This window comes from Littorina saxatilis, linkage group LG16 (genome assembly GCF_037325665.1).
Source record: "Littorina saxatilis isolate snail1 linkage group LG16, US_GU_Lsax_2.0, whole genome shotgun sequence".
Classification (NCBI taxonomy): domain Eukaryota; kingdom Metazoa; phylum Mollusca; class Gastropoda; order Littorinimorpha; family Littorinidae; genus Littorina; species Littorina saxatilis.
This window is the reverse complement of record NC_090260.1, coordinates 37,852,992-37,869,352: the sequence shown is the minus strand read 5'-3', so window position 1 is coordinate 37,869,352 and position 16,361 is coordinate 37,852,992. Positions and strand designations below refer to the sequence as shown.

The following is a 16,361-nucleotide window of genomic DNA, read 5'->3' as shown; positions in this document are numbered from 1 at the left end:
ATTACACACGTCGTATGCATTTAAAGCGCTGTTTTCCCTTTGTTTATCACAACTCTCACTCATGCCGTATGCATTTAGAGCGCTGTCTTACCTTTGTTTATCACAACTCTCACTCACTCTATTACACGCGCCGTATGCATTTAGAGCGCTGTCTTCCCTTAGTTTATCACAACTCTCACTCACTCTATTACACACGGCGTATGCATTTAGAGCGCTGTCTTCCCTTTGTTTATCACAACTCTCACTCACTCTATTACACACGCCGTATGCATTTAGAGCGCTGTCTTCCCTTTGTTTATCACAACGCTCACTCACTCTATTACACACGCCGTATGCATTTAGAGCGCTGTCTTCCCTTTGTTTATCATAACACTCACTCACTCCATTACACACGCCGTATGCATTTAGAGCGCTGTCTTCCCTTTGTTTATCACAACTCTCACTCTCTCTATTACACACGCCGTATGCATTTAGAGCGATGTCTTCCCTTTGTTTATCACAACTCTCACTCACTCTATTACACACGCCGTATGCATTTAGAGCGATGTCTTCCCTTTGTTTATCACAACTCTCACTCACTCTATTACACACGCCGTATGCATTTAGAGCGCTGTCTTCCCTTTGTTTATCACAACTCTCACTCACTCTATTACACACGCCGTATGCATTTAGAGCGCTGTCTTCCCTTTGTTTATCACAACGCTCACTCACTCTATTACACACGCCGTATGCATTTAGAGCGTTGTCTTCCCTTTGTTTATCACAACTCTCACTCACTCTATTACACACGCCGTATGCATTTAGAGCGCTGTCTTCCCTTTGTTTATCACAACTCTCACTCACTCTATTACACACGCCGTATGCATTTAGAGCGTTGTCTTCCCTTTGTTTATCACAACTCTCACTCACTCTATTACACACGCCGTATGCATTTAGAGCGGTGTCTTCCCTTTGTTTATCACAACTCTCACTCACTCTATTACACACGCCGTATGCATTTAGAGCGTTGTCTTCCCTTTGTTTATCACAACTCTCACTCACTCTATTACACACGCCGTATGCATTTAGAGCGGTGTCTTCCCTTTGTTTATCACAACTCTCACTCACTCGACTGCACGTGCCTTATGCATTGAGAGCGCTGACTTCCCTTTGTTTATTACAACTCTCACTCACTCGACTGCACGTGCCGTATGCATTTAGAGCGCTGTCTTCCCTTTGTTTATCACAACTCTCACTCACTCTATTACACACGCCGTATGCATTTAGAGCGCTGTCTTCCCTTTGTTTATCACAACTCTCACTCACTCTATTACACACGCCGTATGCATTTAGAGCGATGTCTTCCCTTTGTTTATCACAACTCTCACTCACTCTATTACACACGCCGTATGCATTTAGAGCGCTGTCTTCCCTTTGTTTATCACAACTCTCACTCACTCTATTACACACGCCGTATGCATTTAGAGCGCTGTCTTCCCTTTGTTTATCACAACTCTCACTCACTCTATTACACATGCCGTATGCATTTAGAGCGCTGTCTTCCCTTTGTTTATCACAACTCTCACTCACTCTATTACACTTGCCGTATGCATTTAGAGCGCTGTCTTCCCTTTGTTTATCACAACTCTCACTCCTCTATTACACACGCCGTATGCATTTAGAGCGCTGTCTTCCCTTTGTTTATCACAACTCTCACTCACTCTATTACACACGCCGTATGCATTTAGAGCGCTGTCTTCCCTTTGTTTATCACAACTGTTATTTGTTAAGATTCTCAAAGATACCTTCGAGGCAACCGAGCTACAATGTTTGTGTTTGTTTTGTAAAAGCCAGTCTTGATCTAAGGACAATGTCCGGTCGGGAATACAAAACAAACAAACTGGTTCTTGTGTATGACTGAGTAGGTAAGTGTCAGTGAGAATGCCTTGAAGAATGAGGAAGATATGATAATTTATATAACGATTCATCCCAGCAGAGAGAACATTTGGTGTTGTAGCGATGATGGCGGCTCTGTTACTGATTGCATTGTGGAATTACATTAACACGAGACGTGCATGTACTCAGGTTTTTACACCACACACACACACACACACACACACACACACACACACACACACACACACACACACACACACACACACACACGCACGCACGTATACACAAACACATGCAAACGCGCTCGAACGCACACACATACACACACACACATAGACAAACGTGCGCAAACACACACACACACACATACACACACACACACACACACACACACACACACACACACACACACACACACACACACACACACACACATGTATAAAACACTAGATGATTACCCGCTTCGCCGGGAAGAAGTAGAGCCGAATACCCGGCCGTCGCCGGGGACCCGGCTTTGCCGGGTGTACGCCGCCATCGCCGGCGCACGAAGGAAGGGAGATCTAAAAATAGTAACGTGCAGTGACCTTCTAAATATAGTAACGTACAAACGGGAATATCGATTGACGCCGGCGCACGAAGGAAGGGAGATCTAAAAATAGTAACGTGCAGTGAAAAACGAAAATCGGTTCAGCGCTGCGCGCTGAGAGCACGTGGTGAAATATCTCATCGATCAGGTTGTGTCCGGGGTCTCTGTCAATAAGCCCACCAAATTTGAAGCAGATCCATCGAGAACTTTGGCCGTGCATGCACGCACACACACAGACACAGACACACACACACACACACACACACACACACACACACACACACACACACACACACACACACACACACACACACACACACACACACACGAACACAAACACAAACACACACAAATGTATATATAGACATGCTGCCGAACACTGCAAAGTGTCCATGCTTTTCTTTAACTTTCATTGTATCAGTTGAATGCAAACATTAGAGACTCTCTTCTCTTCCAGTGCTGCCCGTGCGGCGAGGTATCCAATTGCACAAAGAACGACAACTGTAAATGCCGCATCAAAGACAGACGATGCTTTGGACCTTGCCTTGCAACTTGTTGTACAAACAACAAAACGGTAAGTAACCGGGATAACCGAGACAACGCACTCGCTGAAACTTGTCTTGATTGTCTCATGCAATAAAGATATCATTACCATTCTAGTGCCTCATTTTACTATTTGACCAATCAGGGCTGATTCTTGGTGACTCGCTAAATGTTATAACGGTCAAACCGGGACCCTTTTTGTTTGTCACTCTTAAGATAACAAAGACATACTAACATTTTGAATTAAGCATATCAGGATGACCTGTTCTTTGTACTTTTAACAATACAATACTTTACCATGTTGAAATACCGAAAAGTCAAATTTGTCAGAAGGTAGATGTGAACAGAATGGCAATGCAACACCCACCTTCTCGGATTGCTGTGCTGTGCTCAGCTTGATTTTGAATTGCGTTGTTACATTTCTGAAGAATCAAACTGAAGTTGCCCAACCGAATTTATGTCAAATGTAGTTTTACATTATTTCCTTACTGTTGTGTAGTTGATTCTGAATCTGTCCCTTTCTCTGTGATAAGAACAAAGCCTATTTAGTCAGGTGAGAGATGTCTGTGTGAGAACTCTTTCGATGTTAATATTCATGAGGTCAGGTAAGTGATTGGCAGCATGAGCTCACGTAAGAGAGGTCACGACCCTCGGTTCAACCCCCGTCTTTATTTTAGCTTTTCCTTCCATCGTATTCACAGGGTCGCTTCGCTAATTATTTTGGTTGAAATAAGCCGGTAATAAAACCATTATGTCTAATATCCTGACTGTTAGCAAATAAAAACACAAATGTCTCAAAAATAACGGATCATGTTGTTTTATATTTCCTCGACATGTCTGAATAATCACACGTTTACAGTCAGCATTTTAGAAATAAATCATAATATCGTTCAGATAAAATCTATTTTTCAAAGTACAAAATCGTGTAATTTGTGGAGCGGTCAAAGTAAGAAAAGTCGCCTGGACATTAAAGGTCTTTTTTTAGGCATTGCTGTTGAACACGTATAAATACTGTTTAAAAACCTGATTGTCGTTACTTTTTAGGGAGACCGCACGTTCCAAAACAATAAAACGCGGCCATGACTTTGCGAATTCTTGTCAAATTGCACTCAATGCCAATAATATGCCAATTGAAACAGTAACAGGGTTAAACGAAAGTTTTTAGGAAGAAGGGAAAAACAAATACTTGTAACCAGAAGCATGGCAGATGTATAATGTAATCAACAAGCGCATTTCTTCAATGAAGGCACACAGCAGTGCTGTAGTCTCTAATGTCTGGGGTCTTGTTACGTGCTTTCCTTTTGGCCTTTTCAATGGTTATCACGTTTCACGGAGATCGAGGTTCCATAAACCATAGCTTCACCAGCAATCTGTTTGGTCAAAAACTATTTTTTTAATTGTGCTTTGATTTTAGGGAAGCTTTTTTCTCGAAATATCTTGAACAGCATAGCTTTGGTGACAAACAAGAAGTATTCGCCATAATTTACAACATTTATTTTGGTCAGGAAAGATCATATTTATTGTAGAAAGAACATTTTTTTCTTTGTTTTTATCGGAGACAAAAAATAGGTCATGTGAAGTTATATCACAAGATTTAGTCAATCTGAAACTAAAAGATCGACACTGGAAAATCGGGATCAGTCATCAGAAAACGTTTTGTTTAAATGTAAAAAGTAAAACAAGTTGAACTAAACATGGCATTTTTTTTCATTTCACGTTTCGTAGTGTTGGAATGAAACGATCTGATTATGAAACTTGGACATTGAATATCAGTTTTAAAACAATGAGTGACATTCTGACTTCATTTACAAAGAAAAAACCCACAACAGCAATATCTTTTAATGAAATATGAACTGTTTCAGTATGGAGCAACACTGGAATTCATTCTGCGACGCGCGCATACGAGGGGCCCTTCGTGGTCGGCTGGGCGTTAAGCAAACAAACAAACAAACAATATTCTTCTTACTAGGACAATGTTAATAGCACATGAATGTTTATCTTTTGTGAAACCAGGGTTACACTCGGTGTTTACAAGGAACCTCAATTTAGTACGCAGTTCAATATTTGACATTCTTGTACAGTCAAAGTATTAAATCATTATCCGTCAAAGAGACGCTGAAACGATGCGATCGAATCCTATTTGATGTATTCCATTTACCAATCGTTATTTGCAGACTACCCCGTTAACAGAATGCTGTCCGTGCAACGGGGAATCAGAATGCAACAGCAACAACTGTGCCTGCCACTCCAGACACACAAGGTGCTCAGCTAACTGCTTTGCTGGGGGATGCACAAACAGCAAGCTTGTAAGTACTTGATTAAATAATAGACATTGCATAGCTTTTGACAAAGCTGTATGCGTCGTCCCTGCAGTGATTTGTCCCGACATTTAGCACTACTTGTTCACTAAATGGTGAGAGCCGCTGTTAGTGAAGAGTGTTGTCCCGACATTTAGCACTACTTGTTCACTAAGGGGTGAGAGCCGCTGTTAGTGAAGAGTGTTGTCCCGACATTCAGCACTACTTGTTCACTAAGGGGTGAGAGCCGCTGTTAGTGAAAAGTGTTGTCCCGACATTTAGCACTACTAGTTCACTCAATGGTGCTAGCCGCTGTTAGTGAAGAGTGTTGTCCCGACATTTAGCACTACTTGTTCACTCAATGGTGCTAGCCGCTATTAGTGAAGAGTGATTTGTCCCGACATTTAGCACTACTTGTTCACTAAGGGGTGAGAGCCGCTGTTAGTGAAAAGTGATTTGTCCCGACATTCAGCACTACTTGTTCACTAAATGGTGCAAGCCGCTGTTAGTGAAGAGTGTTGTCCCGACATTTAGCACTACTTGTTCACTGAATGGTGAGAGCCGCTGTTAGTGAAGAGTGTTGTCCCGACATTCAGCACTACTTGTTCACTGAATGGTGCGAGCCGCTGTTAGTGAAAAGTGATTTGTCCCGACATTTAGCACTACTTGTTCACTAAATGGTGAGAGCCGCTGTTAGGGAAGAGTGATTTGTCCCGACATTTAGCACTACTTGTTCACTAAATGGTGCGAGCCGCTGTTAGTGAAGAGTGTTGTCAGACGTTGGGTTGTAGCACGTACTCGCAGAGTCCTCTGCATGAAGCGAAACTGGGTCGAACGCAACCGCGGGGTCGGATTGGTTGAAACTGAGATTTGCTGTGATTTCAAACAATCAGATCCCACAGCTTACTCTCACCCAGTTGGGCGGCCCCCAGTTTCGCATCGTGCACCTTAGCTCTGAACTCTGTAGCTCCCGACCTGTCCAGACGCTTTGTGCTTACGTTTCTCAGGTAGTATTATTCGAATGTTATACTGTATTTCGTGTGTTTAAACCTGTAGTTGTTAGTTTAAAAGTGTTTTCTGCTCCAGAGATGTATATTTGGTTCATTTGAGCGTACGAAACTTTTCAGTCGTTAAAAGTAGTGGTCACAAAGTGTAGCTTCTCAAACCATGAGCTATCGAGGATTCGGGCTTGTTGCGGGGTGGTTATTTTTTGGTTGCTGGGTGTTTACCGAAAAATGAACACCGCTTCCAGTTTACAGATGCAACGGAGCTGAGAGGGGAATAATAAGGACTTTCGAAACAACCTACTGTACTTCGTGGATAGAGACAGGTACACCATCATCGAACGGCCGTATGTTTTCAAAGGATATAGTAGTTCGGGCAAAAGCACAACAAAACTCGCTAAAAAAAAAACAAGTCGCGTAAGGCGAAATTACTACATTTAGTCAAGCTGTGAAACTCACAGAATGAAACTGAACGCACTGCATTTTTTCACAATAACCGTAGTCCGCCGCTTGTGCATAACGGAGTGAAACTGACGAGCCTGTTTAGCGCGGTAGTGGTTTCGCTGTGCTGCATAGCACGCTTTTCTGTGCCTCTCTTCGTTTTAACTGTCTGAGCGTGTTTTTAATCCAAACATATCATATCTATATGTTTTTGGAATCAGGAACCGACAAGGAATAAGATGAAATTGTTTTTAAATCGAGTTGGGAAATTTATTTTTGATCATAATTTTTATATTTTTAATTTTCAGAGCTTGTTTTTAATCCAAATATAACATATGTATATGTTTTTTTGAATCAGAAAATGACGAAGAATAAGATGAAATTGTTTTTGGATCGTTATATGAAAAAATAATTTTAATTACAAGTTTCCGATTTTTAATGACCAAACTCACTCATTAGTTTTTAAGCCACCAAGCTGAAATGCAATACCAAAGTCCAAAGATTGCTTTTCCAAAATTTCAATCATTTTAATTGAAAAATGAGGGTGTGACAGTGCCGCCTCAACTTTTACATAAAGCCGGATATGACGTCATCAAAAGTATTTATCGAAAAAAAGGAAAGCATTTCCGGGGATATCATTCCCAGGAACTCTCATGTCAAATTTCATACAGATCGGTTCAGTAGTTTGGTCTGAATCGCTCTACACACACACACGCACAGACAGACAGACACACACACACACATACACCACGACCCTCGTCTCGATTCCCCCTCTATGTTAAAACATTTAGTCAAAACTTTTGACTAAATGTAAAAAGGATTCCAGTAAAAAATATCACTTTGTACTTTGTACTTCGTTTGCCTGTCTCGCTGTTTTTCTGTCCGTGTGTCTGTCTGTGTGTCTGTCTGTGTGTCTGTCTGTGTGTCTGTCTGTGTGTCTGTCTGTGTGTCTGTCTGTGTGTCTATCGGTGTGTCTATCTGTGTGTCTGTCTGTGTGTCTGTCTGTGTGTCTGTCTGTCTGTGTGTCTGTCTGTGTGTCTGTGTGTGTGTCTATCTGTGTGTCTGTCTGTGTGTCTGTCTGTGTGTCTGTCTGTGTGTCTGTCTGTGTGTCTGTCTGTGTGTCTGTCTGACTTCCAGCCTGTCTGTCTGCCTCTCTTTATCTCTCTACGTCCATGGTTGCGACATACACACACAGAACCACATATACAGTAACACAAACAAACAATATACATGCACACACATACCCACACACCCACACCCACACACAACCCCCACATACACACACATACACAATACACATACCCACACACCAACACACCCACACCCACACTGCACACAACCCCCACATACACACACATACACACACACACATATACACATACACAAAACCACACATATACACACACATACACACACACACAACCACATGCACACATTCACACGCGCTCCTTGACCTTATTTTCTAAAGCTTGGCATCGTTTCTCCACACAGTCCTGTTCGTTAGTGAGCCGTTCCACGACCTCCCTCAGCTCAGCCACCTCTCTGTCACGGTGCTGTTTGTTGGCAGCTTTCTGACCAGCTCAGCCACCTCTCTGTCACGGTGCTGTTTGTTGGCAGCTTTCTGACCAGCTCAGCCACCTCTCTGTCACGGTGCTGTTTGTTGGCAGCTTTCTGACCAGCTCAGCCACCTCTCTGTCACGGTGCTGTTTGTTGGCAGCTTTCTGACCAGCTCAGCCACCTCTCTGTCACGGTGCTGTTTATTGGCAGGGATCTGTCTGACCAGCTCAACTTTCATGTCTCTCATTTCCGACATAAGTTTGACCACTAGGTCACTGTCACCACAACTACTACTGTCAGCCATGTCGACACTGTCTGAACCATCAGATGTACAGTTGTTAAGCCTCGGTCATACAGGCGACTCAGTCGTTGCGATTCAGTCTTGCGATTCAGTCTTTGGCCGATCGCACATCACATCGTAGGCCATTGACCCGTCACACGATGAACGATAGACGAACGACTGGCGAACGATAACTCCACGCGAGCGGGGCGGACGGCAAACGCGCTTTGCGAGAGCAGACGCTAAATGTTCGAACGTCGCTCTACCTTTCTGAAAAATCCCTTTCAGCATTACGCCTTTGCAACAAATAAAGTTCCCAGACAGCTGCAATTAATGTTTTCCGACCGCTGTACACGCCTAAAACGTCTCCTTTATATCTGAGTAAAAAACTGTTCTTCCAAAAAGTTTTCAATCGACGAAGAGACGCTGTACGCCACTGTCCGCCATTATTTTACGTCACGGCGTCAAGGCCGCAGCAACGCGTTCTGATTGGCTCTGTTCGCTCTGCCCCTGCGATTGACCAACGACTGGATCGCAGGAATAGAACATGTTCTAAACCTCAAAGCTACGAGGGAATCGCATAAGACTGAGTCGCAGACTTGTCGTAGCTGTTTTCTACGACTGAGTCGGCTGTGTGACAGGGTAAATCGCGCGACTCAGTCGCATGTGTGACAGCCCTCTTACCCTTGGCACGCGCTCTCTCGATATGTCTCAGGTTTAGATCAGTGGCGCGTGGGGAATACATCTCTCTTTCTCTCTCACTCTCTTCCTCTTTCTCTATGTCTCTCTCTGTCTCTCTGTGTCTCTGTCTCTCTCTGTCTGTCTCTCTCTGTCTGTCTTTCTCTGTCTGTCTCTGTCTCTTTCTCTCTCTGTCTGTCTGTCTCTCTCTCCCTCACGCACACACCAACACACACACACACACACACACACACACACACACACACACACACACACACACACACACACTGCAACACATACACACTCACACACACACACACACACTCCCCCCCACCACACACACACACACACTCCCACACTCTCTCCCTCTCCCTCTTTCTCTCCCCTCTCCCTTCGTCTTTCTGTCTCTCTCACACACACTCTACTCTCCCTATCTCTCTTTCTGGCTCTGTCTGTCTGTCTGTCTGCTTGTCTGTCTGTCTGTCTGTCTGTCTGTCTGTATCTCTCTCTCTCTCTCTCTCTCTCTCTCTCTCTCTCTCTCTCTCTCTCTCTCTCTCTCTCTCTATCTTACCTTTTTCTTAAAAACCTTTTCCGTACGACCGCGTACAAGGGTAAAAGGGAGGGGGGGGGGATTACGTTATTAACACAGGGCCTAGTTTTAATTACCACAAACTAGTTTTTGAATTCTTCTTCATGGTGAACAGGGGTGTCCCGATCCGGTTTGAGGTCAGCACTTAATTGTCTTCCGTGTTTTCAGACTGGCGAGTGTAAAGAGTGCTGTCGGTGCAACGAGGAGTCACAGTGTGACAGTGAGAACTGTGCGTGTCGCTCTAAAGGAAGCCACTGCTCCTCTCGCTGCTTTGCCACGGGATGTGGGAACTACCACAAGATTGTCATGGTGAGTGGTGGTCGGAGTAATAAATTACCTTTAATATGCATTAGCACTATCTCTCTCTCTCTCTCTCTCTCTCTCTCTCTCTCTCTCTCTCTCTCTCTCTCTCTCTCTCTCTCTCTCTCTCTCTCTCTCTCTCTCTCTCTCTCTCTCCGACTCTCTCAGTCTCCGAATCTCTCTCTCCCTCTCTCTCTCTCTCTGTCTCTCTCTCTCTCTCAAAAACTCTGAAACCTTTTTTTAGTATACATAAAAGAGCAATCAAAGTTATTTTATTACAAGTCTCGGTTTCCAACGAAGACTATAAACTTTTAAACATTCTTCCTCCTAAATCAAGACTCATGTACAATAAAGGCGTTTTGATGCATAAACCCATAATTGGAAGAGCGCCTGCACCTCTTTCTTCTCAATTCACTTCCCACAATTTAAGAGACCCGACAAAAATGTATGCTCCTCGGCCTCGTATAGATATTTTTAAGTCCAGCCTACTCTTTTCGGGGACTAATCTTTGGAATTCACTTCCAAGCGGTCTCAAACATTCTGTCAATGCCAAGACTTTTAAAGACAGATATTTCTCATTCCTTATACATGGCACATTTCGTTCTCACTTAGCCTGAACATGTTTATATTGTTGATGCCTTATTTGTACCTTTTACACGTTTCAGTAGATAAATGTACCTAATTAATTTCATAACATGACTTATGTAACGATGCTACATGCTATTACTTGCAACGTAGTTGCTTCATTGACTCCTCAGTTTCACGGATTTTTTCTTCACTCGAAGTTTCACACGTTTTTTGTTGCTTGAAGCAGTTTTCATTATACCTTTGACAATAATATGTCATGTTCGTTTGTATGTATATTTTTGTTTGTTTGTTTAGTCTGTTAATCGTTTGCTTGTTTGCCGTTTGCTTTTATTACTTCTTTAATTGATATTCCAACATTTTAAAACGTATTATCATTAGATTAAACCCTCCCATGGGCGAGGGCTGGATGTAAAAAAGCACCTGTTTGCTTATGCCATTACCCTCGTAAATAAAGAATGTGTCAATGTCATTGTCATTGTCATTGTCTCTCTCTCTCTCTTTCTCTCTCTGATCTTTCTCTCTCTCTCTCTCTCTCTCTCTCTCTCTCTCTCTCTCTCTCTCTCTCTCTCTCTCTCTCTCTTTACCTCTTTTTCTTTGTCTCTGTCTCTCTCTCTCTGTTGTTGTTGCTTTTCTCTATACCTTTTTCTACATGAATGTCCGAGTAAATTATGTGCTGGTTGAAAACAAGCTCGTTCTATTGCTCATGCCACACCGCTTGAAAAATCAAATTTGATTTGATTTGAATTGATTTGATTTGATTTGATCTTTTTCTCTCTCTCTCTCTCTCTCTCTCTCTCTCTCTCTCTCTCTCTCTCTCTCTCTCTCTCTCTCTCTCTCTCTCTCTCTACCTCTTTTTCTTTGTCTCTGTCTCTCTCTCTCTGTTGTTGTTGTTTTTCTCTACCTTTTTCTGCATGAATGTCCGAGTAAATTATGTGCTGGTTGAAAACAAGCTCGTTCTATTGCTCATGCCACACCGCTTGAAAAATCAAATTTGATTTGATTTGAATTGATTTGATTTGATTTGATCTTTCTCTCTCTCTCTCTCTCTCTCTCTCTCTCTCTCTCTCTCTCTCTCTCTCTCTCTCTCTCTCTCTCTCTCTCTCTCTCTTTACCTCTTTTTCTTTGTCTCTGTCTCCCTCTCTCTCTCTGTTGTTGTTGTTTTTCTCTACCTTTTTCTACATGAATGTCCGAGTAAATTATGTGCTGGTAGAAAACAAGCTCGTTCTATTGCTCATGCCACACCGCTTGAAAAATCAAATTTGATTTGATTTGAATTGATTTGATTTGATCTATTTCTCTCTCTCTCTCTCTCTCTCTCTCTCTCTCTCTCTCTCTCTCTATCTTCTTCTTCTTCTTCATCATCATCATCATCATCATCATCATCATCATCATCATCATCATCATCATCATCATCGTCGTCGTCGTCATCGTCATCGTCATCGTCATCGTCATCGTCATCTTTATCATCACGAGTTTAGGTTTTACGACCTCCTTTTGTTTTTAACTGTTTTTTCCTTTTTTTTTAAATATTTTTTTTATCATTGTGTATCTATGTGTCCCAAGAACAGATTGTAGTAAAGGCGTAGCCTTAACTCCTAATTCTTGTTAAATAAAGTTCAATTCAATTCAATTCAATTCTCTTTGTACATTCACAATTTTGATATTTACGCAAGAATTCAAGTAAAGCTTTTCTGCCTTTTACTGCAATGTTTAACTTTTGTAAATGTTTAACGTGTGTATATAATATTAGAGTAGTCCCTCTCTTAAAAGAAGCTCGTTTGTATTGCTTTTGCCACAACCCTCGTAAAATAAAATTTGATTTGATTTGATTTGATATATCTCTCTCTCTCTCTCTCTGGTCCCGCAGTGGGGCACTGCGGTTATGAAATTAAAGGCCCCTCCTGTTTTTGGAACCGCAGGAGCTTTCTAGTTTGCTGTTAGGTAGATTTTTGGTTCCTCTTTCCTGTCATGCTCTCTTTTTCTTCATGAATTCTTTTCTTTTTTCTGCCTTCTTGCTCATTCACCTGTATATTTTCCAAAAATCTCTTCTCTTGCCGCTTGTCTCGCGATTCATGTATAGTTTAATCTGTTAGTGTTCTGATGTAAGTCCAGCAGTAGATAGGTTAAGCCTATTTTAACATACTGGAAACTGGTAATCTTCCAGTAGGTATTAATTTAGTTTTACTAAAGCCTGCTGGGACACAAGTAATGGGTTAGTGCATTTGTAAACAGGAATCGCTTGACAAGTGGCCCCCTTCATCCCCCCCTTCCTCGTCCTGATATGGCTCTGCGTAGTCGGCTGGACGTTAAGCAACAAATAAACAAACAAACAAACTCTCTCTCTGGTGATATGCAAGAAAACATCTCAACTTTCACAGTATCATATTTGCATCTAGTGCGTGGTCAAACGAATCAAAACTTACCCTATTTTTACGAGATTGATACTAAAGGGCTTTCAAGTCAGAGTCGAATGTGTTCGCTATACGTAATGATGTACGGAATGATCACGTCACCCCAAACGTTTTTGCTCTGAATAATTGCAACGTGTAAACAACACATCCCGCCGCGTAACTGGTGTCAGGCAAGATAGTCTCTCCGCAGACAATAAAAAAACATGTCAACAATATGTCATGAAATGTAACTGGTTAGGTTCTTGTGTCACTCGATCTACAGGGACAGAAAGTAGACCCGTACCTTTCAAAGAAACAAGTCCAAGTACTTGCAAAAAGCCAAACCACGTCTGACGCCGAGAGAAAAACAACACGCCCCATCACGCTAGACACAACACAGACCAGCAGCATACCAGCGAGCTGTCAGGGATCAGCGCCCGACAACGAGGTAAATTCATATAGCTTATTTGTCTTATATTTCATCATGGTCAGAGGAATAAGAAAACAAGAACGCTGAAGTCTGATTAACCTTTCAGGCAAGCGCACAAACCTGACACACCCACAGCGAAGTGATGCCACTGAAAAAGTCCATGTCGCTCTCACTTTCCCATTACACACACACACACGCAAGCACACACGCAAGCACACACACACACGCGCCTGTACACACATTCCCACACACGCACACACACACACACACACACACACACACACACACACACACACACACACACACACACACACACATTCATATTAGCAGAGTTTAATCAGGAAAAGACGATAAAGTGTATATAGATTGGCACAACATTCATATCCTAAAAATAATAAATATATATTTTACCTCGTATTCCACAAGTACTTTGCCATAGTCTAAACGGATAAAGTGAAGCCTGTACACTGCAGGCACGTTTGTATTTAAAATAACAACGTATCTTTAAACTATTTGCTTGATAAGAGCACACACACACACACACACACACACATACACACACACACACACACACACACACACACACACACACACACACACACTCACACCATAAACATACATTCCAACAAATGCATACCTATAAATACGTAAATACTTGAATGCATAATGTCATCCTGAATTCACGGCATTGACCAATTTGCGGGATCGGCAACATATTTGCCCATTTTGCGTAATTGGCAAAACGTTGCCCATCTCGCGAAATAGGCAGCATTTAGCCGTAAATGCGTACATGCCTCTTAAACCTGCTAATTTTTGCGAAATCGGCAGCCGAATACGCGGAAACGGCAATCGATTACGTGTAATAGGCACGTTGCCCATGTTGCGAAAGCGGCAGTAGTGAGTTTCAAGTGTGTGTGTGTGTGTGTGTGTGTGTGTGTGTGTGTGTGTGTGTGTGTGTGTGTGTGTGTGTGTGTGTGTGTGTGTGTTTTACAACTGACCGGAAACATGACGCATTTGTTTTCACTCAAATCCACTCTGCCAGATACTGCTACTATAGTATTATATTGTGTTGTAGTGTTGTAGTGTTGCAGTGTGTTGTAGTGTGGTGTAGTGTTGTAGTGTGCTGTAGCAGAGTACTGTAGATAGTGAGCTCTAAAAACCAAAGCAACCATGTTACGACCTAAAATTCATCTAAACCTCAAAAACAATTCCGTGTCACTCGTTCAATGTGCGTAATGCTGAAAGTTTTATCTACAAACAAATTCTGTCACCAAAGAAAAATCCTCGTCGCCGCGATATTGGCATGTGCCGTGTTGATGTACACGGCATTTTGTTACTGGAATAAGTAACTAAGCACGTTTTTCAAACAGCATGTTGCACAAGAGGAAGGAGAAATGTGCGTGTCCCCAGTGTCATCTCCAACCCTTCTTGCAGTATTGTTGGTGATGTAATGGTGATCTGGCAGTCAAAAGTTGTTTTTCAGTGTTACGCATGTTTCGGTGTCACAATTGTTTAAGCTGTCTCCACTACCACCAGGTTGTTGGACCTTCATGACATTCTGCTTGATTACTCGTAATGATCATGATTCAATGTGTGTCTGCGAAATAATCCGTTCTTGGTGCTAAGTATTGCACAAAGTAGATTGTTTGGTCACACCGAAACATGCGTTATGCTCCCAACCCTGGTCACGTTGAACGCCACCTTGCTTTGCCCATAGGTTGTATCTGGAGCATACACAAACACAGTTTGGATAAGCTTTGGGCTGTTTTATGTTTTACCTCTGATTCCCCCTTTCTGTAACCAGCAGTTAGGAAGAACCTTCAAAAAACGTTGTCAACACTGAAAAGTTGCACTGCAAAAACTCTCTAAAGGGCATAATTATGTTCCTGCTTTCTAAATACACGTTTTGAAGCGGATACTCTTGCGCGATTAAACGAAATGGGCAAAAATGTTGCCGATACCGCGAATTCGGCACGACACATCAATACAGGTGTACATAATACCAAAATACATGTATATGATTACATTCACATTGAAATTAGATTTGGTTATGATGGCAAGGTATAACACATCATTTCAGCTACCCCTCTCCTGGATATTATACGTTATCCCAGCGAAGCTGGAGGTATCCCACGAACGCTATACTGTAATCGACTTGAGAAATGTTCTTCCCAATAACACATAATAAAGAATTTTTTCAGAAATGGACACAGAAAATGAAATCGAAATTTTTAATCCTCGACCTTTTTTTTAATCGTCGACCTTTTAAAATCCTCGACCTTTTGTCCTGTAGACGTTTTGTTGTTGACCTTTTGTCACCCTCGACCTTTTGTCGCACTCGACCTTTTGACTCTTGACCAAATGTCCTCGACCTTTTGTGCCTCGACCTTTTGACCCTCGACCTTTTGGTTCTCACCCGAACTGGATTTAGTCACTCTGATGGGGGGTGGTAGTAGCGGCGCTCAGAAATAGGTCATTGACACGCTACTCGCCGAGAAAAGGAAGGTATAACGGTACTCCACGGACACTGGCTTAGCCCACTCAGCTTACAGTGTTGTCTGTCTGTCTATAATTTTGCCTGTCTGTCTGTCTGTTTTTCCGTCTGTCTGTCTGTCTGTTTGTTCGTCTGTCTGTCTTTTCGTTTGTCTGTCTGTCCGTTTGTATGTCCGTTTGTGTGTCTGTCCGTCTGTCTGTTTGTCGATCTGTCCGCTCGTCTGTCTGTCTGTTCTTCAGTCTGTCTGCCTGTTTGTCAGTGTGCCCGTCTGTCTGACTGTCTGTCTGTCCCCTTCCTGTTTGTCAGTCT

General features: G+C 42.4%; 1 protein-coding gene across 1 annotated transcript in view; it reads left to right on the top strand.

Moving 5' to 3' along the window:
• Positions 1-5,183: 5,183 nt before the first annotated feature.
• The window catches only part of LOC138951367 (uncharacterized), a 103,513-nt gene continuing 92,335 nt past the window's right edge, over positions 5,184-16,361 (top strand). The window contains exons 1-3 of the mRNA XM_070322983.1: positions 5,184-5,310; positions 10,019-10,159; positions 13,412-13,576. Of these exons, the coding sequence (XP_070179084.1) occupies positions 10,157-10,159; positions 13,412-13,576 (168 nt within the window). The 5' untranslated portion in view covers positions 5,184-5,310; positions 10,019-10,156. The remainder of the gene's footprint in view (positions 5,311-10,018; positions 10,160-13,411; positions 13,577-16,361) is intronic.